The following is a 26,594-nucleotide window of genomic DNA, read 5'->3' as shown; positions in this document are numbered from 1 at the left end:
GGCCAAGTGAGCGTCCCCAACACACTCAGTAAGCGCTATCTTTACAGTGTTTATGTACAGTTAAGTCCATATATATTTGGACAGAGGCAACATTTTTCTAATTTTGGTTATAGACATTACCACAATGAATTTTAAACAAAACAAGTCAGATGCAGTTGATGTTCAGACTTTCAGCTTTCATTTGAAGGTATCCACATTAAAATTGGATGAAGGGTTTAGGAGTTTCAGCTCATTAACATGTGCCACCCTGTTTTTAAAGGGACCAAAAGTAGTCTGACAGAAGAAATCATTTTAAATACAATGTTCATTTCTAGTACTTGGTTGAAAACTCTTTGTTGGCAATGACTGCCTGAAGTCTTGAACTCATGGACATCACCAGACGCTGTGTTTCCTCCTTTTTGATGCTCTGCCAGGCCTTCACTGCAGTGGTTTTCAGTTGCTGTTTGTTTGTGGGCCTTTCTGTCTGAAGTTTAGTCTTTAACAAGTGAAATGCATGCTCAATTGGGTTGAGATCAGGTGACTGACTTGGCCATTCAAGAATATTCCACTTCTTTGATTTACTCCTGTGTTGCTTTGGCTTTATGTTTTGGGTCATTGACCATCTGTAGTATGAAATGACGACCAATAAGTTTGGTTGCATTTGGTTGGATCTGAGCACACAGTATGGCTCTGAATACCTCAGAATTCATTCGGCTGCTTCTGTCCTGTGTCACATCATCAATAAACACTAGTGACCCAGTGCCACTGGCAGCCATGCATGCCCAAGCCATCACACTGCCTCCGCCGTGTTTTACAGATGATGTGGTATGCTTTGGATCATGGGCTGTACCACGCCTTTGCCATACTTTTCTCTTTCCATCATTCTGGTAGAGGTTGATCTTGGTTTCATCTGTCCAAAGAATGTTCTTCCAGAACTGTGCTGGCTTTTTTAGATGTTTTTTTAGCAAAGTCCAGTCTAGCCTTTTTATTCTTGATGCTTATGAGTGGCTTGCACCGTGCAGTGAACCCTCTGTATTTACTTTCATGCAGTCTTCTCTTTATGGTAGATTTGGATATTGATACGCCGACCTCCTGGAGAGTGTTGTTCACTTGGTTGGCTGTTGTGAAGGGGTTTCTCTTCACCATGGAGATTATTCTGCCATCATCCACCACTGTTGTCTTCCGTGGGCGCCCAGGTCATTTTGCATTGATGAGTTCACCAGTGCTTTCTTTCTTTTTCAGGATGTACCAAACTGTAGATTTTGCCACTCCTAATATTGTAGCAATTTCTCGGATGGGTTTTTTCTGTTTTCGCAGCTTAAGGATGGCTTGTTTCAACTGCATGGAGAGCTCCTTTGACCGCATGTTTACTTCACAGCAAAACCTTCCAAATGCAAGCACCACAACTCGAATCAACTACAGGCCTTTTATCTGCTTAATTGAGAATGACATAACAAAGGGATTGCCCACACCTGTCCATGAAATAGCCTTGGAGTCAATTGTCCAATTACTTTTGGTCCCTTTAAAAATAGGGTGCAACATGTTAAGGAGCTGAAACTTCTAAACCTTTTATCCAATTTTAATGTGGATACCCTCAAATGAAAGCTTAAAGTCTGAACTTCAACTGCATATGAATTTTGTTTAAAATTGTGGTAATGTCTATAACCAAAATTTAAAAAATGTATGTCCAAATATATATGGACTTAACTTTATGTATATAAATGTGTGTATACGCACGCACAGGTCTTTAAATGTAAATATACCTTTTAGATCTTCTATCTGTTGCTGCATTCCTGAGTGAGTATCATTCCCACTCATATACAAATGACATGATAAGTGCTCTGTCATGCCCAAAACACTTAACAAGCCACTGCCTTAGTAATGTTTGATGGTGGATTCTGCATCTCTTGGCAGAAAACGCAGGTGCGTTTTTGTGCGGATTTGCTGCTGATTTACTGCAGATTTTTAGCGGATTTACTGCGTTTTTTACCCCTGCGGATTTCTATAATGGAATGGGTACAAAAACGCTGCAGATCCGCAAAAAATAATTGACATGCTACTTCTTTTAAACCGCGGCGTTTCTACACGGAATTTTCTACACCATTAGCACAGCATTTTTTTTTCTCATTGATTTACATTGTACTGTTAATCACTTGCTGATCCGCAGGAAATCCACAACGTGTGCACATAGTCTAAGTTGCTGTGGTTGTGACAAAGGGCTTCGTCTAGGTTCACATTTGCGGTTGAGTCCGCAGCGTATCGTCCGTAAACGCATGATAACGCAGCATTTTTTATCCGCATCAGCTTACTCATGACAGCACAAAACGCTGCGTTTGCATGCGTTTGCGCATTTTATTCTCATGCATTTGATATTTCCAGGAGGGCGTCTCAATGGGCGTGTGTAAATCATTTCCTGGACATGCGCATCGAACTCATGCGTACGCAAAGACATGCGTACACATGCGTTTCCATAGACAGTAATGCGTTTTTAGCGCACTCATGCCTGCACATATTTGATTGAAATTGCCGCCTCTAAAATTTCAACATGGTGCGTTAGCCGCACCCCGGCGAACACATGCACCTGCATCACCAATGTTAAAGATAGGAAATTAAGACTCATGCTGATGTATGTGTCTGAAACGCTGTGGACACAACCGCAAATGTGAAACCAGCCTTAATGTTTTGTTTATATATTAAGTAAAATGCAAATTACACTGGAATGCTGCAACAGATAGAAGCTGTAAGTTTGATGGATTTACATCTTAAAGGGAATCTGTCAGTAAGATCAACACTCCTTAGCTGTCTATATGGGCATACAGATCATAAAAAGTTGAAGAAAATGGTAACTTGATATCTGCAATTTGTCTTATTCCAGAGAAATCCACGTTTTTTCTTAATATGTAAATGAGCTGTTAAGGTCTATAGGCTTTACATAGATCTTCCTGAGAATCTGCCCCCAAAGCTGCTTATAAATGAAAGGGGGTGTTACCAGTGTGGGACAAGTGCAGGATAACTCTGTGGGGTAAACGGGAATAGCGGGTGAGGACGTGCTCACCTGATGGGCTTGTGGCTGGCAGAACCCCAATAATTGCTGCGTGGTAATCAGCTGCTGCAGTCACGCTGACAGAAGGCAGAGCTGCTTCTTCTGAATGTTGAAGAGCTGTTGAAGTGCAGTTCCTCACTCTTGGAGTAGTTGAGGTAGTTTTTTATTAATGCTTTTCAGATTCAGACTGACCCCTTTTTCAAAACAACCTACAGGCACTGACTGACTGCCAAGTATCGGCCCCTGATGAGACGTATGATGCTTACTTACATTTTTAATTGTTGTTTTGTCTGTTTTTAGGCTGTGTGCACACGTTACTGTTTTCTCGTGGTTTTTCCCTATAAAAACGCTATAAAACCGCAAAAAAAAACAAACGCATACAATAAGCATCCCATCATTTAGAATGAATTCCGCATGTTTTGTGCACATGATGCATTTTTTTCCGCGAAAAAAAACACATTGCGGTAAAAAACGCAGCATGTTAATTAATTTTCCGGTTTTTTTTTGCGGATTTCCCACTACAAAATGCATTGGGAAATGTCCGGAAAAAAACCGCATCAAAAACGCATGCAGATTTCTTGCGGATTTCTTGCAGAAAATTTCAGGTTTTTCTCAGGAATTTTCTGCGAGAAATCCTGAATGTGTGCACATAGCCTTGAAGTCTGTAAGGCTGTGTTCACACGTTCCGGTTTTTTCGCGTTTTTTTTGCGGTTTTTCCCTATAAAAACGCTATAAAACCGCAAAAAAACCGCATACAAGAAGCATCCCATCATTTAGAATGAATTCCGCATGTTTTGTGCACATGATGCGTTTTTTTCTGCATAAAAAACGCATCAGGCACAAAATCCGGACATGCTCATTCTTTTTGCGGTTTTTATGCGGATTTCCCACTACAAAATGCATTGGGAAGTGTCCGGAAAAAAACGCGGAAAAAACGCGTCAAAAAAGCGGAAAAACCGCGGCAAAAAACGCATGCGGATTTCTTCCGGATTTCATGCAGAAAATGTCCGGTTTTTCACAGGAATTTTCTGCATGAATTCCTGAACGTGTGCACTTAGCCTAAGACCTATGGAAAAAGGTCTGCACTTTGTAAACAGTTGATTCATTATTTTTGTAAAAATCATGAAAGTCTTTACTTGAATCATATATTGATGGCGTTCCTACCAACCCATTGTGCTGATTTATAGAGGTTAAAATATGGAAAAGCTTCCTGTCCAAATCTTTCTGGACTGTACTGTATGTGCCCTTGTTATTGTTATACTAATTGGCCCATGCAAAATTTTTGCACATTAGTTGTTGGGGGCGCTGGCAATTTCCAAAAAAGCAAGCTGGTCAAATGTAACTGTATTTAATGACATGATGAGCACAGACAGGTATTTATATATGTAGATTAATACAAAAAATAGTTTTGATAAGTAGAGGCCAAAAAATCTTAAAATAAAATATCACTGTTATAAAACCTCCTTAAACACAACATTGGGGTTGATAATGTCAGTCTGAGTGACTTTTTGATTGTAAGTATCGCTTACGCAAACGTAAATTTTTTAAGCTTTGCACTTTTGAAAATGCCACGTACAACTGGCCATACTGGTTTTGGTAGGAACAGGCCAGCTCTTTGAGGCTTTTGTCCCTGTGCTTTATTCATGGTCATTGGAAATGCCACTTTGACTGGGAATTGCTTTGCATCGTGTGAGACATCTTTGATATAATTGAACATCTGTGCATAAGAGTTATGGTTTGTTAGCATTGTTTGCAATATATCCATTAAATCTTGTCGACATTTTCTATTGGCTGGATTGTCAATACGATGCTGCAACACAGCGTCAAAATCGAGAATGAAAAGGCCTGCGTAAGTTGTTAACTCCTTCATGACCCAGCCTATTTTGACCTTAATGACCTGGCCATTTTTTGCAATTCTGACCAGTGTCCCTTTATGAGGTAATAACTCTGGAACGCTTCAACGGATCTTGGCAATTCTGAGATAGTTTTTTCGTGACATATTGGGCTTCATGTTTGTAGTAAATTTAGGTTGATAATTTTTGCGTTTTCTTTGTGAAAAAATTGGAAATTTGGCCAAAATTTTGAAAATTTCACAATTTTCAAATTTTGAATTTTTGTTCTGTTAAACCAGATAGTTATGTGACACAAAATAGTTAATAAATAACATTACCCACATGTCTACTTTTCATCAGCACAATTTTGGAACCCCAAATTTTTTTTGCTAGGAAGTTAAGGGTTAAAATTTGACCAGCGATTTCTCATTTTTACAACATAATTTACAAAACCATTTTTTTTAGGGACCACCTCACATTTGAATTCAGTTTGAGGGGTCTATATGGCTGAAAATACCCAAAAGTGACACCATTCTAAAAACTGCACCCCTCAAGGTGCTCAAAACCACATTCAAGAAGCTTATTAACCCCTCAGGTGCTTCACAGCAGCAGAAGCAACATGGAAGGAAAAAATGAACATTTAACTTTTTAGTCACAAAAATGATCTTTAAGCAACAATTTTTTTTTATTTTTCCAAGGGTAAAAGGAGAAACTGGACCCTGAATGTTATTGTACAATTTGTCCCGAGTACGCCGATACCCCATATGTGGGGGGGGGGGGGGGGGGGGAGAGAGGGGAACCACTGTTTGGGCGCACGACAGGGCTCCGAAGGGAAGGAGCTCCATTTGACTTTTTGAATGAAAAATTGGCTGCAATCTTTAGCGGACACCATGTCGCGTTTGGAGAGCTCCTGTGTGCCTAAATATTGGAGCTCTCCCACAAGTGACCCCATTTTGGAAACTAGACCACCCCAAGGAACTTATCTAGATGCATAGTGAGCACTTTGAAACCCCAGGTGCTTCACAAATTGATCCGTAAAAATGAAAATACTTTTTTTTTCACAAAAAATTTTTTAGCCTCAATTTTTTCATTTTCACATGGGCAACAGGATAAAATGGATCATAAAATGTGTTGGGCAGTTTCTTCTGAGTACACCGATACCTCACATGTGGTGGTAAGCCACACGGCAAGGCTCGGAAGGGAAGGAGCGCCATTTGACTTCTAAATGAAATTGGCTCCAATCGTTAGCGGACACCATGTCGCGTTTGGAGAGCCCGTGTGCCTAAACATTGGAGCTCCCCCACAAGTGACCCCATTTTGGAAACTAGACCTCCCAAGGAACTTATCTAGATGTGCGATGAGCACTTTGAACCCCAAGTGCTTCACAGAAGTTTATAATGCAGAGCCGTGAAAATAAATAATAATTTTTCTTTCCTCAATTATTTTTTAGCCCGCAATTTTTTATTTTCACAAGGGTAACAAGAAAAAATTGGACCCCAATAGTTGTTGTCCAGTTTGTTCGGAGTACGCTGATATCCCATATGTGGGGGCGAACCATTGTTTGGGCACACGTCAAGGCTCAGAAGGGAAGTAGTGACGTTTTGAAATGCAGACTTTGATGGAATGGTCTGCGAGCGTCACGTTGCGTTTGTAGAGCCCCTGATGTGCCTAAACAGTAGAAACCCCCCACAAGTGACCCCATTTTGGAAACGAGACCCCCCAAGGAACTTATCTAGATGTGTGGTAAGCACGTTGAACCCCCAAGTGCTTCACAGAAATTTATAACGCAGAGCCGTGAAAATAAAAAAATCATTTTTTCCCCACAAAAATACGTTTTTAGCCCCCATTTTATTTTCCCACGAGTGACAGGAGAAATTAGACCCCCAAAGTTGTTGTGCAATTTTTCCTGAGTACACTTATGCCCCATATGTTTGGGTAAACCACTGTTTTGGCGCACGTCGGGGCTCGGAAGGGAGGGAACACCATTTGACTTTGAACGCAAGATTGGCTGGAATCAGTGGTGGCGCCATGTCGCGCTTGAAGACCTCTGATGTGCCTAAACAGTGGAAACCCCTCAATTCTAACTCCAGCACTAACCCCAACATACCCTTACCCTAATCCCAACTCTAGCCATAACCCTAATCACAACCTTAACCCCAACACACCCCTAACCACAACCCTAACCCCTACACACCCCTAACCCTAATCCCAACCCTAACCACAACCCTAACCCCAACACACGCCTAATCCCTAACCATAACTTCAACAAACCCCTACCCTAATCTTAACCCTATTTCCAATCCTAACCCTAATTTCAACCCTCACCCTAAGGCTATGTGCCCACGTTACGGATTCGTGTGAGGATTTTTCCGCACAGTTTTGAAAAATCTGCAGGTAAAACGCACATAGCCTAATTTTAACCCTAATTCTTACCCTAAATGCAACCCTAACCCTAATTCTAAGGCTGGGTTCCCATTGCGTTATGGGACCGCGTTTAACCCCTTCCCGACCTTTGACGCATACGCTGCGTCATGAAAGTCGGTGCCATTCCGACCCATGACGCAGCATATGCGTCATGGAAAGATCGCGTCCCTGCAGGCCGGGTGAAAGGGTTAACTCCCATTTCACCCGATCTGCAGGGACAGGGGGAGTGGTAGTTTAGCCCAGGGGGGGTGGCTTCACCCCCTCGTGGCTACGATCGCTCTGATTGGCAGTTTCACTTTCAACAGCCAATCAGAGCGATTTGTAATATTTCACCTAAAAAACTGGTGAAATATTACAATCCAGCCATGGCCGATGCTGCAATATCATCGGCCATGGCTGGAAACACTTATGTGCACCCACCCCACCCCTCCGATCGCCCCCCCCAGCCCCCCGATCTGTGGTCCGCTCCCCTCCGTCCTGTGCTCCGCTCCCCCGTCCTCCTGTCCGCTTCCCCCGTGCACCAATCACACCCCCCGTGCTCCAATCAAACCCCCCCGCACTCCGATCCCCCCCGCACACAGCGACCCCCCCGTGCTCCGATCCACCCCCCCCGCACAGCGATCCCTCACCCCGTGCTCCAATCCTCCCTCCCGTGTTCCGATCCACCCCCCCCCCATGCTCCGATCCACCCCCGTGCTCCGACGCCCCCCCCGTGCCCTGATCTCCCCCCCCTTATACTTACCTGGCCGCCCGAGGTCCGTCCGTCTTCTTTCATGGGCGCCGCCATCTTCCAAAATGGCGGGCGCATGTGCAGTGCGCCCGCCGAATCTGCCGGCCGGCAGATTCGTTCCAGAGTGAATTTTGATCACTGAGATATAACCTATCTCAGTGATCAAAATAAAAAAAATAGTAAATGACCCCCTCCTTTGTCACCCCCATAGATAGGGACAATAAAAAAAATAAAGAATTTTTTTTTTTTCACTAAGGTTGGGGTAAGAACTAGGGTTAGGGTTAGGGGTAGGGTTAGGGGTAGGGTTAGGGCTAGGGGTAGGGTTAGGGTTAGGGCTAGGGTTAGGGTTTCGGTATGTGCACACGTATTCTGGTCCTATGCGGATTTTTCCGCAGCGGATTTGAAAAATCCACAGTGCTAAACCGCTGCCGATTTATCGTGGATTTACCGCGGTTTTTCTGCGCATTTCACTGCGGTTTTACAACTGCGATTTTCTATTGGAGCAGTTGTAAAACCGCTGCGGAATCCGCAGAAAGAAGTGACATGCTGCGGAATGTAAACCGCTGCGTTTCCGTGCAGTTTTTCCGCAGCATGTGTACAGCGATTTTTGGTTCCCATAGGTTCACATTGAACTGTAAACTCATGGGAAACTGCTGCGGATCCGCAGCATTTTCTGCAGCGTGTGCACATACCTTTAGAATTAGGCTATGTGCACACGGTGCGGATTTGGCTGAGGATCCGCAGCAGTGTTCCATCAGGTTTACAGTACCATGTAAACATATGGAAAACCAAATCCGCTGTGCCCATGGTGCAGAAAATACCGCGCGGGAACGCTGCGTTGTATTTTCCGCAGCATGCCAATTCTTTGTGCGGATTCCGCAGCGCTTTACACCTGTTCCTCAATAGGAATCCACAGGTGAAATCCGCACAAAAAACACTGGAAATCCACGGTAAATCCACAGGTAAAACGCAGTGCCTTTTACCCGCGGATTTTTCAAAAATGGTGCTGAAAAATCTCATACGAATCCGCAACGTTGGCACATAGCCTTGGGGTTGGGTTGGAATTAGGGTTGTGGTTAGGGTTGTGGTTAGGGGTGTGTTGGGGTTAGGGTTGTGATTAGGGTTACGGCTACAGTTGGGATAAGGGTTAGGGGTGTGTTGGAGGTAGAATTGAGGGGTTTCCACTGTTTAGGCACTTCAGGGGGTCTCCAAACGCAACATGGCGCCACCATTGATTCCAGCCAATCTTGTATTCAAAAATTCAAATGGTGCTCCCTCACTTCCGAACCCCGACGTGTGCCCAAACAGTGGTTTACCCCCACATATGGGGTACCAGCATACTCAGGACAAACTGCGCAACAATTACTGGGGTCCAATTTCTCCTGTTACCCTTGAGAAAATAAAAAATTGCTTGCTAAAACATCATTTTTGAGAAAAGAAAAATGATTTTTTATTTTCACGGCTCTGCGTTGTAAACGTCTGTGAAGCACTTGGGGGTTCAAAGTGCTCACCACATATCTAGATAAGTTCCTTGGGGGGGTCTAGTTTCCAAAATGGGGTCACTTGTGGGGGGTTTCTACTGTTTAGGCACACCAGGGGCTCTGCAAACGCAACGTGACGCCCGCAGACCATTCCATCAAAGTCTGCATTTCAAAAGTCACTACTTCCCTTCTGAGCCCCCACGTGTGCCCAAACAGTGGTTTACCCCCACACATGGGGTATCAGCGTACTCAGGAGAAACTGGACAACAACTTTTGTGGTCCAATTTCTCCTGTAACCCTTGGGAAAATAAAAAATTCTGGGCTAAAAAATTATTTTTGAGGAAAGAAAACGTATTTATTATTTTCACTGCTCTGTGTTATGAACTTCTGTGAAGCACTTGGGGGTTCAAAGTGCTCACCTCACATCTAGATAAGTTCCTTTCGGGGTCTAGTTTCCAAAATGGGGACACTTGTGGGGGGTTTCTACTGTTTAGCCACATCAGGGGCTCTGCAAACGCAACGTGACGCCCACAGAGCATTCCATCAAAGTCTGCATTTCAAAACGTCACTACTTCACTTCCGAGCCCCAGCATGTGCCTAAACAGTGGTTTACCCCCACATATGGGGTATCAGCGTACTCAGGAGAAACTGGACAACAACTTTTGGGGTCAAATTTCTCCTGTTACCCTTGGGAAAATAAAAAATTGCGGGCTAAAATTCATTTTTGAGAAAATAATTTTTTTTTTTAATTTTCATGGCTCTGCGTTATAAACTTCTGTGAAGCACTTGAGGGTTCAAAGTGCTCACTACACATCTAGATTAGTTCCTTTGGGGGTCTAGTTTCCAAAATGGGGTAATTTGTGGGGGATCTCCAATGTTTAGGCACACAGGGGCTCTCCAAACGCGACATGGTGTCCGCTAATGATTGGAGCTAATTTTCCATTTAAAAAGCCAAATGGCGTGCCTTCCCTTCTGAGCCCTGCCGTGCGCCCAAACAGTGGTTTACCCCCACATATGGGGTATCTGCATACTCAGGACAAACTGGACAACAACATTTGGGGTCCAATTTCTCCTATTACCATTGGCAAAATAGGAAATTCCAGGCTAAAAAATCATTTTTGAGAAAAGAAAAATCATTTTTTATTTTCATGGCTCTGCATTATAAACTTCTGTGAAGCACCTGGGGGTTTAAAGTGCTCAGTATGCATCTAGATAAGTTCCTTGGGGGGTCTAGTTTCCAAAATGGGGTCACTTGTGGGGGAGCTCCATTGCATAGGCACACAGGGGCTCTCCAAATGCGACATGGTGTCCGCTAACAATTGGAGCTAATTTTCCATTCAAAAAGTTAAAAGGCGCGCCTTCCCTTCCGAGCCCTGCCGTGTGCCCAAACAGTGGTTTACCCCCACATATGAGGTATCGGCGTACTCGGGAGAAATTGCTCAACAAATTTTAGGATCCATTTTATCCTATTGCCCATGTGAAAATGAAAAAATTGAGGCGAAAATAAATCTTTTGTGAAAAAAAAAAAGTACTTTTTCATTTTTACGGATCAATTTGTGAAGCACCTGAGGGTTTAAAGTGCTCACTAGGCATCTAGATAAGTTCCTTGGGGGGTCCAGTTTCCAAAATGGGGTCACTTGTGGGGGAGCTCCAATGTTTAAGCACACAGGGTCTCTCCAAACGCGACATGGTGTCCGCTAACGATGGAGATAATTTTTCATTCAAAAAGTCAAATGGCGCTCCTTCCCTTCCGAGCCTTACCATGTGCCCAAACAGTGGTTTACCCCCACATGTGAAGTATCGGTGTACTCAGGAGAAATTGCCAAACAAATTTTAGGATCCATTTTATCCTGTTGTCCATGTGAAAATGAAAAAATTGAGGCTAAAAGAATTTTTTTGTGAAAAAAAAGTACTTTTTCATTTTTACGGATCAATTTGTGAAGCACCTGGGGGTTTAAAGGGCTCACTCTGCATTTAGATAAGTTCCTTGGGGCGTCTAGTTTCCAAAATGGGGTCACTTGTGGGGGAGCTCCAATTTTTAGGCACACGGGGGCTCTCCAAATGTGACATGGTGTCCGCTAAAGAGTGCAGCCAATTTTTCATTCAAAAAGTCAAATGGCGCTCCTTCCCTTCCAAGCCCTGCCTTGCGCCCAAACAGTGGTTTACCCCCACATATGAGGTATCAGCGTACTCAGGACAAATTGGACAACAACTTACGTGGTTCAGTTTCTCCTTTTACCATTGGGAAAATAAAAAAATTGTTGCTGAAAAATCATTTTTGTGACTAAAAAGTTAAATGTTCATTTTTTCCTTCCATGTTGCTTCTGCTGCTGTGAAGCACTTGAAGGGTTAATAAACTTCTTGAATGTGGTTTTGTGCACATAACTCTCTGGTTTAACAGAATAAAAATTCAAAATGTAAAAATTGCGAAATTTTCAAAATTTTCGCCAAATTTCCGTTTTTATCACAAATAAACACAGAATTTATTGACCTAAATTTACCACTAACATGAAGCCCAATATGTCACGAAAAAACAATCTCAGAACCGCTAGGATCCATTGAAGCGTTCCTGAGTTATTACCTCATGAAGGGACACTGGTCAGAATTGCAAAAAACGGCAAGGTCTTTAAGGTCAAAATAGGCTGGGTCATGAAGGGGTTAACGGACAGCGTTGCACGGCGAAATTAATGCCGTGCAACGCGTTCGTTAACGCGCCCATTGAAGGCAATGGGAACGCGCTTCACTAGCGCGTGCCATGTTCGGCACGCGCTAGCGACGCGCCGGTGATTCCTGGCGCGCCGCGGACGCTGCTTGCAGCGTCCGAGGCGCGCCCGCGGTCCGTTCCCCGCTCTCGCAGATCGGGGATCTGCGAGAGCGGGGACGTTACCGCGACCCCGACCGCAGCCCCGTAGAAAACATTGCGTTAGCGCAATCCGCTAGCGCTAGCGCTAAACGGATTGCACTAACGCAATGTGACCCTAGCCTTACCCTAACCCTAATTGCAACCCGAACCCTAATTCTAACCCTAACCCTAATTACAACCCTAACCCTAGTTCTAACCCTAGTTCTAACCCTAGTTCTAACCCTAGTTCTAACCCTAGTTCTAGCTCTAGTTCTAACTCTAACCCTAGTTCTAACCCTATCCCTAGTTCTAACCCTGTCCCTAGTTCTAACCCTAACCCTAGTTCTAACCCTAACCCTAGTTCTAACCCCAATGGAAAAATAAAAGTAAATATATTTTCTATAGGGGTGATAAGGGGGGGTTATTTATTATTTTTTTTTTATTTTGAACGCTGTGATAGGTTCTATCACAGCGATCAAAATGTACCTGGAATGAATCTGCCGGCAGATTCGGCATCTTCTTTTGGAAGATGGCGGCGCCCATGGAGAAGACGGACGGACACCGGAGCTCGGTGCTCGGGGGAGGGGGGGGGGGGGGGTGAGATCAAACTGCTGGGGGAGCGGGCAGGAGGAGGACGGAGGGGAGCGGAGAACAACAGAAGACAGGACAGAGGACGGGGGCGGTGGATTGGTGGCGTGGTCAGAACGCGGTCTCTAGCCATGGCCGATGATATTGCAGCATCGGCCATGGCTGGATTGTAATATTTCACCAATTTTCATTGGTGAAATATTACAATTGCTCTGATTTGAAAGTGGAACGTCACTTTCAACAGCCAATCAGAGCGATCGTGGCCATTGGGGGGGGCGGGGGGGGGGGGCGCGAAGTACTACTCCCCTGTCCCTGCAGGTCGGGTGAAATTACAACTAACCCTTTCACCCCACCTGCAGGAGCGCGATCATTCTGTGACACAGCATATGCATCACAGGTCGGATGTGCACCGACTTTCATGACGCATACGCTGTGTCACCGGTCGGGAAGGGGTTAACCCCTTCAGGTGGTTGTAAACTTCCCACCATGTGATAAACCTGGCCATGTATTTTAAACAATATGGCCCCTTGCCAGGAATATTGAATATAGAGTTCACTTGAACTGATGCAAAAGCCAAAGCATTATTAAGGCTATGTGCACACGTTCAGGTTTTCTTGCAGAAAATTCCTGAGAATTCCGGACATTTTCTGCAAGAAATCCGCAAGAAAACCGCATGCGTTTTTGCCGCGATTTTGCTGCGGTTTTGACGCGTTTTTGCCGCGGTTTTTCCCGGACACTTACCAATGCATTTTGGAGTGGGAAATCCGCAAAAAAAACGGAAAATTCATGAACATGCTGCGTTTTTTGCCGCAATGCGTTTTTTTCGAGGAAAAATAACGCATCATGTGCACAAAACATGCGGAATTCATTCTAAATGATGGGATGCTTATTGTATGCGGTTTTTTTGCGGTTTTATAGCGTTTTTATCGAGAAAAACAGCGAAAAAACCGCAACGTGTGCACACAGCCTAAACCTCCGTATATTTTTAGTTTTGAGCATTCTTTTCAATAAGTGTCTGAAGTTCTTTGCAAACAGTAATGGCATGTAATTGAACCTTTCCCTTGTGACAGCAGAATGGTCACGACAGACTTCACCTAAATTGAGCTTTGCTGAACAATGTGGCCATACTTTATCCACACTCCTAACGCTGTGGGTTTTAACTTCATTGTCAGGAAGTAATAAGAGAGCACAACAGTATGTCTTTGGAAGTGAATGTTGGCACCTCCTTGGTCAGATGTCTTGTTGTAGACGCAGGAAGTAAGCAGGTGGATCTAAATCAATACAGTGCTCTTGCAGTAGTGTTCTACGCTGATTCACTATCTGTTGTCTGTGCTTCTGTTCAGCCTGTCTATGGTTTTCAAGTCTTGGTTGCCTTTGTTCATGAGGTTGTAGCCTGTTTTGTGTTTTCTGAGATGGTGTCTGAAGAGGTCTGGTTACGTCTCGTTCGTGTTGGCCTGCCTCGAGGCCTGCTTTTTATATGCCTCTTCCTAGTTATCCTGCAAAGTAATTCCAAACCCAAACAATGTCAGGTCTGCTCTTCAAATGCAGCTTGAAATGTACAATAGGCAGTGCATGTTTCCAATAGAATAAGCAGTGCATGTTTCCAAATGTGTTTGCATATGTGACTCACCTGCAGTGAAGTGTGCAATCTGTTTGGATTTGTTTGTGATGTCTGTAATCAGCTTTGGGGTAGTGTGGTGCCACCTGCAGGTCATTTTTTCCTTACTGCAGGTTTATGAAAATTAATGTTTAAACTGTATTTTGTGATCACATCATGGATGTGTGGTTTGTTTGGCTATTTTCTTGCTGAAGGGGGCACGCTTACTTTTCAAATGGTGTTTCATTTGTGTGTGTGGGTGCAGTATGAGCGGAGATACAAAGTAAGCACCGAAAGAGTGTTTATAAACATATAAGGATACCAGTCTTGAATGGTGCTAGTTTCTGCTCCTACTTCTTTCACTATTCTCCGTTGTGACCTGTTCACTACAATGGAAACCACTGGGAGAAGAGCTCACTGCTCTGCTTGTACGATAAAGTATTACCATAGCAGTGTGCATGGGGTTAAAAACCAAATCCAGTCACTCTTCCTACATGGTTGACCTCATTTAGGGGAGTTGATGAAATGGTGCCAATGACTGATTTAATGACTCCTTAGCTATAAAATACAGTTTTTGGTAAAAGGAATTAATCATTAGTATATACCATATCCATGCACGAGCAGATGCAATTACATTGGGCAAAGTATATAAAATGGCAAAATGTCTCCCGCCAGTCCATGATTATTTTTTGAGCGTTTTATGAATTGACACTATAAGAATAGTTACGGTATTTGTATTGATTCCTTAACCCTCTGCTTGCAGGGTCACCTATTGAATTGTGTTGGTGGAGCCTGAATGCATAACATTATAGTGCTGCACCTGTTCTATGTCTTGGCCTTATGGTCACTGCGATAAGTGACTGGTTCCGTTACCTTTCTGGCATGACGCAATTAACAGGAATAATGTATTTTTAGGAAATGTGTGGAGGGGAAAAGAGGCAAGAGAAAAACGGCCGTCGGTATTAGGTGGTGCCGCACACAAGTCACTCCTTGCTGCCGTGATTAGCTTACCTGTGAAAGTGCTAAAATATATAGTGTAAATAAAAGAGTAGTGAATTTATTAGAGACTTAAGAATTATGGAGGGAATTTAGGAAGACTGGCATTTCACACACCCGTCTCAATGAACAAGTCTGCCTCTATAATTTGTCAACTTTTTTATAAATTGGCACTGGTTGGCAGGGCCCAGAAGCTACACCCAACTACATTTTTGTAAACTCTGTAAAACCTATTCAAAATATAGGGTTTCACAAAAGTTTGACTTTCTATTACTATAGTACATGGTTTGATACGGGGAATTTAGATGTTTTCTAGTCTTTTTGAATATTGAAATGAATTTGATTTTCTTTTAGATAAGTGAAGAAGAAAAGAAGATGCATTACAACGATCTGCTAAATTCGACATATGGCCTGAGTGGAACTAAATTGGAGGACTGTGAGTTTTACAAAGTAGGTTCCTTATCGCCTCACACTTTCCGGGAGCTGATCCTTCTAAAATATGCAGTCAAAATGTGAAATGCAAGGGGTTTTTGTTTGGCACATGGTTGATCTATGATCTCGGTATGTTTGGTGTCACAGTTGTCCAGAAATTTTTAGATAATAACGTGATCTATTGCCTATCAGTATTTAGACATTGCTGCTTTCTGACATAAACAGCACCATATCTGTGCACAGGTTGTGCCAGGTACTACAGCTCCCTCCTCACTTCAGTGGAGCTGAACTACAACACAAGGCCCAACTTATGGACAAGTATGGGGCTGTTTTTGGAAGAAATCAGATCAGTTTTTCTAACTTTTTACAACCTTTTTACTAGAGTAAAAGATCATATAATTTCACCTTTAACCCCTTCATGACCTTGGGATTTTCTGTTTTTCCATGTTCATTTTTTGCTCCCCTTCTTCCCAGAGCCATAACTTTTTTATTTTTCCATCAATATGGCCATGCGAGGGCTTATTTTTTGTGAAACAAGTTGCACTTTTGAACGACAGCATTGGTTTTAGCATGTCGTGTACTAGAAAACGGGAAAAAAATTCCAAGTGCGGTGAAATTGCAAAGAAAGTTTAATCCCACACTTGTTTTTTGTTTGGCTTTTTTGCTAGGTTCACTAAATGCTAAAACTGACCTGACACTGTGATTCTCCAGGTCATTACGAGTTTATAGATACCAAACATGTCTAGGTTCTCTTTTATTTAAGTGGTGGAAAAAAAATTCCAAACTTTGCTAAAAATAAAAAAATGCACCATTTTCCGATACCTGTAGCGTGTCCATTTTTTTGTGATCTGGGGTCAGGTGATGGCTTATTTTTTGCGTTGCGTTTTTTAATGATATAATTTTGGTGTAGATACGTTCTTTTGATCGCCCGTTATTGCATTTTAATGCAATGTTGCGGCGACCAAAAAATGTAATTCTGGTGTTTCAAATTTTTTTCTCGCTACGCCGTTTAGCGATCAGGTTAATCCTTTTTTTTTAATTGATAGATCGGGCGATTCTGAACGCCGCGATACCAAATATGTGTAGGTTTGATTTTTTTTATTTTTTTTATTGGATTTATTTTGAATGGGGCGAAAGGGGGGTGATTTAAACTTTTGTTTTTTTATTTTTTTAACTTTTTTTTCCCTTTTGCCATGCTTCAATAGAATCCATGGGAGGCTAGAAGCTGGCACAACTCGATCACCTCTGCTACATAGCAGCGATCATCAGATCGCTGCTATGCAACAGAAATGCAGGTGTGCTATGAGCGCCGACCACAGGGTGGCGATCACAGCTAGCCGGGATCCGTAACCATAGAGGTCTCAAGGACCTCTATGGTTACCATTCTGATGCATCGCTGACCCCTGATCATGTGACGGGGGTCGGCGATGCGCTCATTTCCGGCCAGATGGCCGGAAGCGCCGGTTAAATGCCGCTGTCAGCGTTTGACAGCGGCATTTAACTAAATAGCGGCGGGTGAATCACGATTTTACCCGCCGCTATTGCGGGCACATGTCCGCTGTTCAAAACAGCTGACATGTCCCAGCTTTGATGCGGGCTCACCGCCGGAGCCTGCATCAAAGCAGGGGTTCTGACCTCGGACGTACTATCCTTTCTGACGTCAGAAAGGGGTTAAAATATGTATGTTCCCAAAATAATAATGTAACTTATGATACAACACACAACTCTTTGTCTAGTTTTAGAGGTTGTGTAGGAATTGCAATTCTTTTTCTGTAGTTGTAATCCACTAAAATGTGATTTTCTGGTAGAGTATGAAGACATGCCAAAGTTAACACGTCTGTACAGTCCTAACTTTTTCTAACATTTTAACCCCTTCCCGACGCCACGTAGGCGTCATGAAAGTCAGTGCCAATCCGACCCATGACGCCTATGTGGCGTCATGGAAAGATCGCGTCCCTGCAGATCGGGTGAAAGGGTTAACTCCCATTTCACCCGATCTGCAGGGACAGGGGGAGTGGTAGTTTAGCCCAGGGGGGGTGGCTTCACCCCATACCCCCCCCCCCCCCCCCCCATGGCTACGATCGCTCTGATTGGCTGTTGAAAGTGAAACTGCCAATCAGAGCGATTTGTAATATTTCACCTATTATAACTGGTGAAATATTACAATCCAGCCATGGCCGATGCTGCAATATCATCGGCCATGGCTGGAAACACTAATGTACCCCCACCCCACCGATCGCCCCCCCCAGCCCTCCGATCTGTCCGGTACACTGCTCCGGCTCCCCTCTGTCCTGTGCTCCGCTCCCCCCGTGCTCTTGTCCACTCCCCCCGTGCTCCAATCACCCTCCCCGTGCTCCAATCACCCCCCCTGCACTCCGATCCACCCCCCGTGCTCCGTTCCACCCCCCGTGCTCCGTTCCACCCCCCGTGCTCCGTTCCACCCCTCCCGCGCTCCGATCCACCCCCCCCATGCTCAGATTTCCCCCCCACCCCCCCCACCCCATCATACTTACCGATCCTGCCGGGGTCCGTCCGTCTTCTCCCTGGGCGCCGCCATCTTCCAAAATGGCGGGCGCATGCGCCGTGCGCCCGCCGAATCTGCCGGCCGGCAGATTCGTTCCAAAGTGCATTTTGATCACTGAGATATAATCTATCACAGTGATCAAAATAAAAAAAAATAATAAATTACCCCCCCCCCCCCCCCCCCCCTTTGTCACCCCCATAGGTAGGGACAATAAAAAAAATAAAAGAATTTTTTTTTTTCTACTAATGTTAGAATAGGGGTAGGGCTAGGGTTAGGGCTAGGGTTAGGGTTTCGGTATGTGCACACGTATTCTGGTCCTCTACAGATTTTTCCGCTGTGGATTTGATAAATCCTCAGTGCTAAACCGCTGCGGATTTATGGCGGATTTACCGCATTTTTTCTGCGCATTTCACTGCGGTTTTACAACTGCGATTTTCTATTTGAGCAGTTGTAAAACCGCTGCGGAATCCGCACAAAGAAGTGACATGCTGCGGAATGTAAACCGCTGCGTTTCCGTGCAGTTTTTCCGCAGCATGTGTACAGCGATTTTTGTTTCCCATAGGTTTACATTGAACTGTAAACTCATGGGTAACTGCTGCAGATCCGCAGCATTTTCCGCAGCGTGTGCACATACCTTTAGAATTAGGCTATGTGCACACGCTGCGGATTCGCAGCAGTGTTCCATCAGGTTTACAGTACCATGTAAACCTATGGAAAACCAAATCCGCTGTGCCCATGGTGCGGAAAATACTGCACGGAAACGCTGCGTTGTATTTTCCGCAGCATGTCAATTCTTTGTGCGGATTCCGCAGCGTTTTACACCTGATCCTCAATAGGAATCCGCAGGTGAAATCCACACAAAAAACACTGGAAATCCGCGGAAAATCCGCAGGTAAAACGCAGTGCCTTTTACCCGCGGATTTTTCAAAAATGATGCTGAAAAATCTCACACGAATCCGCAACGTGGGCACATAGCCTTAGGGTTAGGGTTGGAATTAGGGTTGTGCTTAGGGGTGTGATTAGGGTTATGGCTACAGTTGGGATTAGGGTTAGGGGTGTGGGGGGGTTAGTGTTGGAGGTAGAATTGAGGGGTTTCCACTGTTTAGGCACATCAGGGGTCTCCAAACGCACCATTGATTCCAGCCAATCTTGTATTCAAAAAGTCAAATGGTGCTCCCTCAATTCCGAGCCCCGACGTGTGCCCAAACAGTGGTTTACCCCCACATATGGGGTACCAGCATACTCAGGACAAACTGCGCAACAATTACTGGGGTCCAATTTCTCCTGTTACCCTTGTGAAGTTAAAAAATTGCTTGCTAAAACATCATTTTTGAGGAAAGAAAAATGATTTTTTATTTTCACGGCTCTGCGTTGTAAACGTCTGTGAAGCACTTGGGGGTTCAAAGTGCTCACCACACATCTAGATAAGTTCCTTTCGGGGTCTAGTTTCCAAAATGGGGTCACTTGTGGGGAGTTTCTACTGTTTAGCCACATCAGGGGCTCTGCAAACCCAACGTGACGCCCGCAGAGCATTCCATCAAAGTCTGCATTTCAAAACGTCACTACTTCACTTCCGAGCCCCGGCATGTGCCCAAACAGTGGTTTACCCCCACATATGGGGTATCAGCGTACTCAGGAGAAACTGGACAACAACTTTTGAGGTCAAATTTCTCCTGTTACCCTTGGGAAAATAAAAAATTGCAGGCTAAAAGATCATTTTTGAGAAAATAATTTTTTTTTTAAATTTTCATGGCTCTGCGTTATAAACTTCTGTGAAGCACTTGGGGGTTCAAAGTCCTCACCACACATCTAGATTAGTTCCTTTGGGGGTCTAGTTTCCAAAATGGGGTCATTTGTGGGGGATCTCCAATGTTTAGGCACACAGGGGCTCTCCAAACGTGACATGGTGTCCACTAATGATTGGAGCTAATTTTCCATTTAAAAAGCCAAATGGCGTGCCTTCCCTTCCGAGCCCTGCCGTGCGCCCAAACAGTGGTTTACCCCCACATATGGGGTATCGGCGTACTCAGGACAAACTGGACAACAACATTTGGGGTCCAATTTCTCCTATTACCCTTGGCAAAATAGGAAATTCCAGGCTAAAAAATCATTTTTGAGGAAAGAAAAATTTTTTATTTTCATGGCTCTGCGTTATAAGCTTCTGTGAAGCACCTGGGGGTTTAAAGTGCTCACTAGGCATCTAGATAAGTTCCTTGGGGGGGTCTAGTTTCCAAAATGGGGTCACTTGTGGGGGAGCTCCAATGTTTAGGCACACAGGGGCTTTCCAAACGCGACATGGTGTCCGCTAACAATTGGAGCTAATTTTCCATTCAAAAAGTCAAATGGCGCGCCTTCCCTTCCGAGCCCTGCCGAGTGCCCAAACAGTGGTTAACCCCCACATATGAGGTATCGGCGTACTCGGGAGAAATTGCCCAACAAATTTTAGGATCCATTTTATCCTATTGCCCATGTGAAAATGAAAAAATTGAGGCTAAAAGAATTTTTTTCTGAAAAAAAAAAAAAGCACTTTTTCATTTTTACGGATCAATTTGTGAAGCACCTGGGGGTTTAAAGTGCTCACTATGCATCTAGATAAGTTCCTTGGGGCATCTAGTTTCCAAAATGGGGTCACTTGTGGGGGAGCTCCAATTTTTAGGCACACGGGGGCTCTCCAAACGTGACATGGTGTCCGCTAAAGAGTCGAGCCAATTTTTCATTCAAAAAGTCAAATGGCGCTCCTTCCCTTCCAAGCCCTGCCGTGCGCCCAAACAGTGGTTTACCCCCACATATGAGGTATCAGCGTACTCAGGACAAATTGGACAACAACTTTCGTGGTTCAGTTTCTCCTTTTACCATTGGGAAAATAAAAAAATTGTTGCTAAAAGATAATTTTTGTGACTAAAAAGTTAAATGTTCATTTTTTCCTTCCATATTGCTTCTGCTGCTGTGAAGCACCTGAAGGGTTAATAAACTTCTTGAATGTGGTTTTGAGTACCTTGAGGGGTGCAGTTTTTAGAATGGTGTCACTTTTGGGTATTTTCAGCCATATAGACCCCTCAAACTGACTTCAAATGTGAGGTGGTCCCTAAAAAAAATGGTTTTGTAAATTTCGTTGTAAAAATGAGAAATCGCTGGTCAAATTTTAACCCTTATAACTTCCTAGCAAAAAAAAAATTTTCTTTCCAAAATTGTGCTGATGTAAAGTATACATGTGGGAAATGTTATTTATTAACTATTTTGTGTCACATAACTCTCTGGTTTAACAGAATAAAAATTCAAAATGTGAAAATTGCAAAATTTTCAAAATTTTCGCCAAATTTCCGTTTTTATCACAAATAAACGCGGAATTTATTGACCTAAATTTACCACTAACATGAAGCCCAATATGTCACGAAAAAACAATCTCAGAACCGCTAGGATCCGTTGAAGCGTTCCTGAGTTATTACCTCATAAAGGGACACTGGTCGGAATTGCAAAAAACGGCAAGGTCTTTAAGGTCAAAATAGGCTGGGTCATGAAGGGGTTAAAGAGGACTATTTTAGGCTGGATTCACACCTTCTGGCCCCAGGGTAGTAGCATGCATTGCAACCACATGCAGTTTAGGCTGCCATCCAAGACAGTTGGCCACACGGCATGCTACTGCCCTGTGGTTGTAATGTTTGACTCCAGCCCAAATCAACAGCTGCTGTCCTATCATTTTAATCAGACGTCTCATGTCTTCATCTTGAGTACATAACGGATAAGAGTTCTTTCACACTTCAGTTGTGTGGCATCAGTTAGGTCCGACATCGTGGCGGATCGACGGATCCGTCAAATTTGGTGGAAAAACGGTTCTAACGGATCCGTTTTTTTGACGGATCAGCTGCCCCGATCCGTTTAAAAAACGGATCCGTTAGAACCGTTGCGACCGTTTTTACATCCGTTGTAACCGTTTTTTGACGGATCCGTTTTTTAAAAGGGGAGGATTTCAATGTGATTGGCTACTGGATACTACTGCAAAACTATATATAGCGTGTATTTACACCACATCTTTGAAAGGTTGTAGAGAAAGTGGCAGAAATGGAAGGAGTCCTGGCGAACATTGCAAAGATCTATGCGGATTTTACTTTTGAGGCAAATCAGTTGGCAGTCAGCGTTCGAGAGAGGGAGGAACAAAGACTGCGCATCCTACGGCAGCGGCGGAAGAGAAGGCTGTGGATCCATCCCATCACAGCACAACGTATGACCCGTGGTGTTTATTCCACGCTTTACATGGAACTAAGGGAAAACCCTCAAAAGTTCTTCAATTATGTGAGGATGAGAGCTGAAAATTTCGAGTTTTTATTGGGCTATGTGGAAGACTGTATACGTAGACGAGACACCCAGATGCGATTCTCAATATCACCAGCAGAGCGTCTCATGGTGACTATTCGGTAAGTAATTTTTTTTTTTTAAATGATTCTCATTCATCAGACTTATAACTGTAATGTTGTTTTTTGAATTTTTTTATTAATTATTGTCTTTTCGTTTTGTTAACAGATTCCTTGCAACTGGAGAGTCGTTCTCATCCCTCCATTTTCAGTATCGACTTGGGATATCCACCATCTCGGGGATCATCAGAGATACCTGCCGGGCATTGTGGGAGTGCCTACAAGTGGAATACATCCCAGAGCCATCACAGGAGAGGTGGCTGGAGATCGCCCAAAATTTTCATCAAATTTGCCAGTTTCCAAATTGTGTTGGAGCAGTTGATGGAAAGCACATACGGATCGTCAAACCTTCAGGCTCTGGATCACAGTTTTATAACTATAAGAAGTACTTCTCTATTGTGTTGATGGCCATAGCCGATGCACAATGCAAGTTCATCGCTGTTGATATCGGTGCGTATGGACGCGCAAATGATTCACAAATCTTTAAAAATTCACCAATGGGGCGCCGTTTATATGGAGAGACATTTGATTTTCCGCCCCCTAGACCTCTCCCTGGAACCACTAGTCCACCATTACCATTTGTTTGTGTTGGAGATGATGCCTTCCAGCTTTCCCCACACTTGCTGAAACCCTTTGGAAGTAGTGGACTGACCCAGAGGAAAAAAAATTACAATTACCGCTTAACCAGAGCACGAAGAGTAGTGGAATGTGCTTTTGGCATCTTAACTGCCAAATGGAGAGTCCTGCTAACTGCAATTAAACTGCAGACTGAAACTGTCGATGATGTGGTCAAAGCGTGCGTTGTCCTGCACAATTTTGTTTTATCAAAAGAACAAGTTTCCCTGGAGGATAATGTTTCTGAAAGCACCTTACGGGATTACCAAAACCCCACTTTTCGCAGTCCAGTAGCAGTCTCCAGAATGCGGGACAGTTTTGCAGACTACTTCATGTCTCCTGCAGGATCAGTTGACTGGCAGTATGAAATGGTGTAAAAATTTTTTTCTTTTTACACTTGTAAAAATACCATTTTTTGTTTGCTTACAAAATCTTTGTACTTTAATGCAGCATTGTATGTTTTGCAACGGTACCCTTTAAACACTGTTATTGTTACTATTGCCATAACCTTGGTGATTTAAAAACTTTACAAAAAAAAAAAAGAGAAAGACAATAAAATTGTTTTTAAACCAAAAAACTGTTTATTTATTTACAGATTCTCATAGTTTGGGGTGGAGATAGTAGCGGAGGGGCTGACAGGGCGGACCACGTCGAGAGTGGGGGACAGGACATCACGGGGAGGAACAGAAGTAGAATGGGTGGTGAAAACATGAGGTGTAGAGAGTTGAGGTGCAGATGTGGTGTGTGGGAGGTATGAAGGTGTTGGTGGGATTGGGAACGGAGAAGTTAAAGGGGAAGAATGGAAGGGGGACGGTAAAAACTGGGAAAGACTAAGGGGGGAAGGAACAAATGACGAAGGAGTAGAATGGACGGGAGGAGGACGGACAGGAGGACGACGGACGGGAGGATAGACGGTGGATTGAGAGGGGAAAGGTGTTGACACATGAAGGGTAGGTGGAGGGGCATGGGACATCGCCTGCGCTAGAGCAGTGTGGCAGCCTTGCATCACATGCATCTGCAGGTCAGGAGTTAGATTTTCCATGTGCCTGAGGACCGACTGAAAAAAACAGTGCCTTGGTGACTGATTTGCATCTGATTGCATCCTATCAAGACGACTGCTGAGTTCAAGTATGCTTTTGTTAAGCATATTGTACCCAGCAGACGTTTGCTCACTCAAAAGCTTGATGGCACTGTGAAAGGATGCATTCAGCTGCACAAAGTCAGGCGCATAGCTCCTTTCCTGACCTCTCTGGCGCTGCCGTCCTGACCACAAAGTTGGTCTAGATGTTGCGGCAGTGGCAGAGGGGTGGGGTAAAGGGAACTCTAACTCATCACCTGCAGCTTCAAGTGACGAAGTCCGCCCTGCTGCTCCAGCGCTGGTGGATGAGGCTGAGGGATCAAACGAAAGGGAAGGTGCAGAAACAGAGGGGTCGACGTGGTCCCCGGTGGCGGACTCTTGAGGGATTGCTCCAGAGGGGTGCAACTCTGATGCAGGCTCCCGAGTGCTGCAGAAAGTGCTGTTAAAGAAGAAAAAAAAAATTAGTATCTGGATATTACAATTGCCCTTGCTGCAAAAAAAATTGAAGGTTACACATTTTTACAGTTTGACTGAAAATATGTGGTGTTGAATATTTACCTTCTGCTCAGCAGCGTCGACCGGAGGAACGACAGGGCTCTGGCATGTTTGTATCTGCTCCTGCGTCCTCTAGATCCACTCGGGGCCTGCATCTCCTTATTAAACTCCCTCTTGAAGCGATCCCTGAGTGACCGCCACCGCACGATAATCCTGTTACCTGGAAAGAGAAAGCAAAAATTGGTTACTATACACCACATTAAATCATGCCTAACATAAGGTTATGAAGTGTGAATACTTACGCGCTAGATCCTGGGCCCCAGCATCGAGTTCCTCCCAGTTATCCATAACAGCACTGCACACTTCCTCCCATAGCCGTCGGGTGATTAACTGGTCAGCATGGCGGCGGTCCGACATGTTCCACAGCGGCTCCCGACTTTGTACTGCTTCGATGAGGGTGTTCACATCGATGCCCTCCTCTTCATCATCTTTTTCGGGAGCACGCTGTGAAGCCTAACAAAAAGATAAGAATAAAAAGGGAAAGATTACAACACATGAATTTTACATTTTACTAAACACCAAACCAAAAAGGAACTTACTCTTCGGCGACCACCGCGATTATCATTCCGACGACTATGGGAGGTGCTTTGAGGAACTATACGTCGAGCCCCGGATTGTGAAGACTAATTTAAAAAAAAAAATAAAATTAATAATGTTCTTTGATCGAGGCATATGTATTGTGTGCTGTGCTGAATGTTTGTGTTGGGTGTAGTGCATTGTATGTGAGGATCGGTCTGTTCAAAACTTACACTATGCGCTCCCGCTCCTTGTATTTCTCCACCCTGTCCGTCTCCTTCTGTTAGCCCCTCTGCTTCATATTCCTGTGAATACAGAATAAACACATAAAGGCTTAAAATACAATTGCCATTGTTGCACCAAAATAAAAAATTTATGAAGAAAAAAAATTAACACCTCAGTTTGCTGATGATGTGCTGGGGGGCTCTCAGAAGAAGACATTATGATCTTGCGTCTATCTTGGGTTGGTCGGTCCCTTGCTTGGGTCCTCTTGGTCCCTAGAATCTGTAAGCATAAAGGGAGTTCTAAGCTACTATACAAAAGGATAGATAGATAGATGCAGCTTTCAGGACTTTACACTTACATCTGTTTCCAAAACTTGGGGCTTGCGTATAGCTTGGGTCGGTCGGTCCCTTGCTTGGGTCCTCTTGGTCCCTAGAATCTGCAAGCATAAAGAGCGTTCTAAGCTACTATACAAAAGGATAGATGCAGCTGTAGGGACTTTACACTTACAACTTTTAAAAAAAAATGGGGAGCCTGCTTGTGTACGTCTTGGGTCAGTACCTACTACAGTACCTACAGTGCCAACTTATTTTTGATTTCCCCCACCACAAAAGAAAAAAAAAATTCTACCGTCAAACTTGATGCACAAGCTGCCAAACCCTCTACCTCCTGTTTCCCCACAAAAAAACCCCCAAAAAATCCCTTTAAAACAACACCAAAACTACTTAGAA

At 44.0% G+C, this 26,594-nt stretch overlaps 2 protein-coding genes across 3 annotated transcripts in view; both read left to right on the top strand.

The window, feature by feature from the left end:
• PRIM2 (DNA primase subunit 2) overlaps window positions 1-26,594 on the top strand; it is a 339,774-nt gene that overhangs the window by 82,849 nt on the left and 230,331 nt on the right. For both annotated transcript variants that reach the window (XM_069726719.1, XM_069726718.1), the window contains exon 6: window positions 15,867-15,962. In XM_069726719.1, coding sequence (XP_069582820.1) covers window positions 15,867-15,962 — 96 coding nt within the window. The remainder of the gene's footprint in view (window positions 1-15,866; window positions 15,963-26,594) is intronic.
• Window positions 22,250-24,677, top strand: LOC138637793 (uncharacterized). The gene is made up of 2 exons (XM_069726716.1): window positions 22,250-22,880; window positions 22,987-24,677. Exons 1-2 carry the CDS (start codon window positions 22,528-22,530, stop codon window positions 23,867-23,869), a joined length of 1,236 nt encoding a protein of 411 aa, XP_069582817.1. The 5' UTR covers window positions 22,250-22,527; the 3' UTR covers window positions 23,870-24,677.

The sequence above is a fragment of the Ranitomeya imitator genome, chromosome 5 (genome assembly GCF_032444005.1).
Source record: "Ranitomeya imitator isolate aRanImi1 chromosome 5, aRanImi1.pri, whole genome shotgun sequence".
Classification (NCBI taxonomy): Eukaryota; Metazoa; Chordata; class Amphibia; order Anura; family Dendrobatidae; genus Ranitomeya; species Ranitomeya imitator.
The sequence above is the reverse complement of the archived record's forward strand: the minus strand, read 5'-3'. Positions and strand labels throughout refer to the sequence as shown.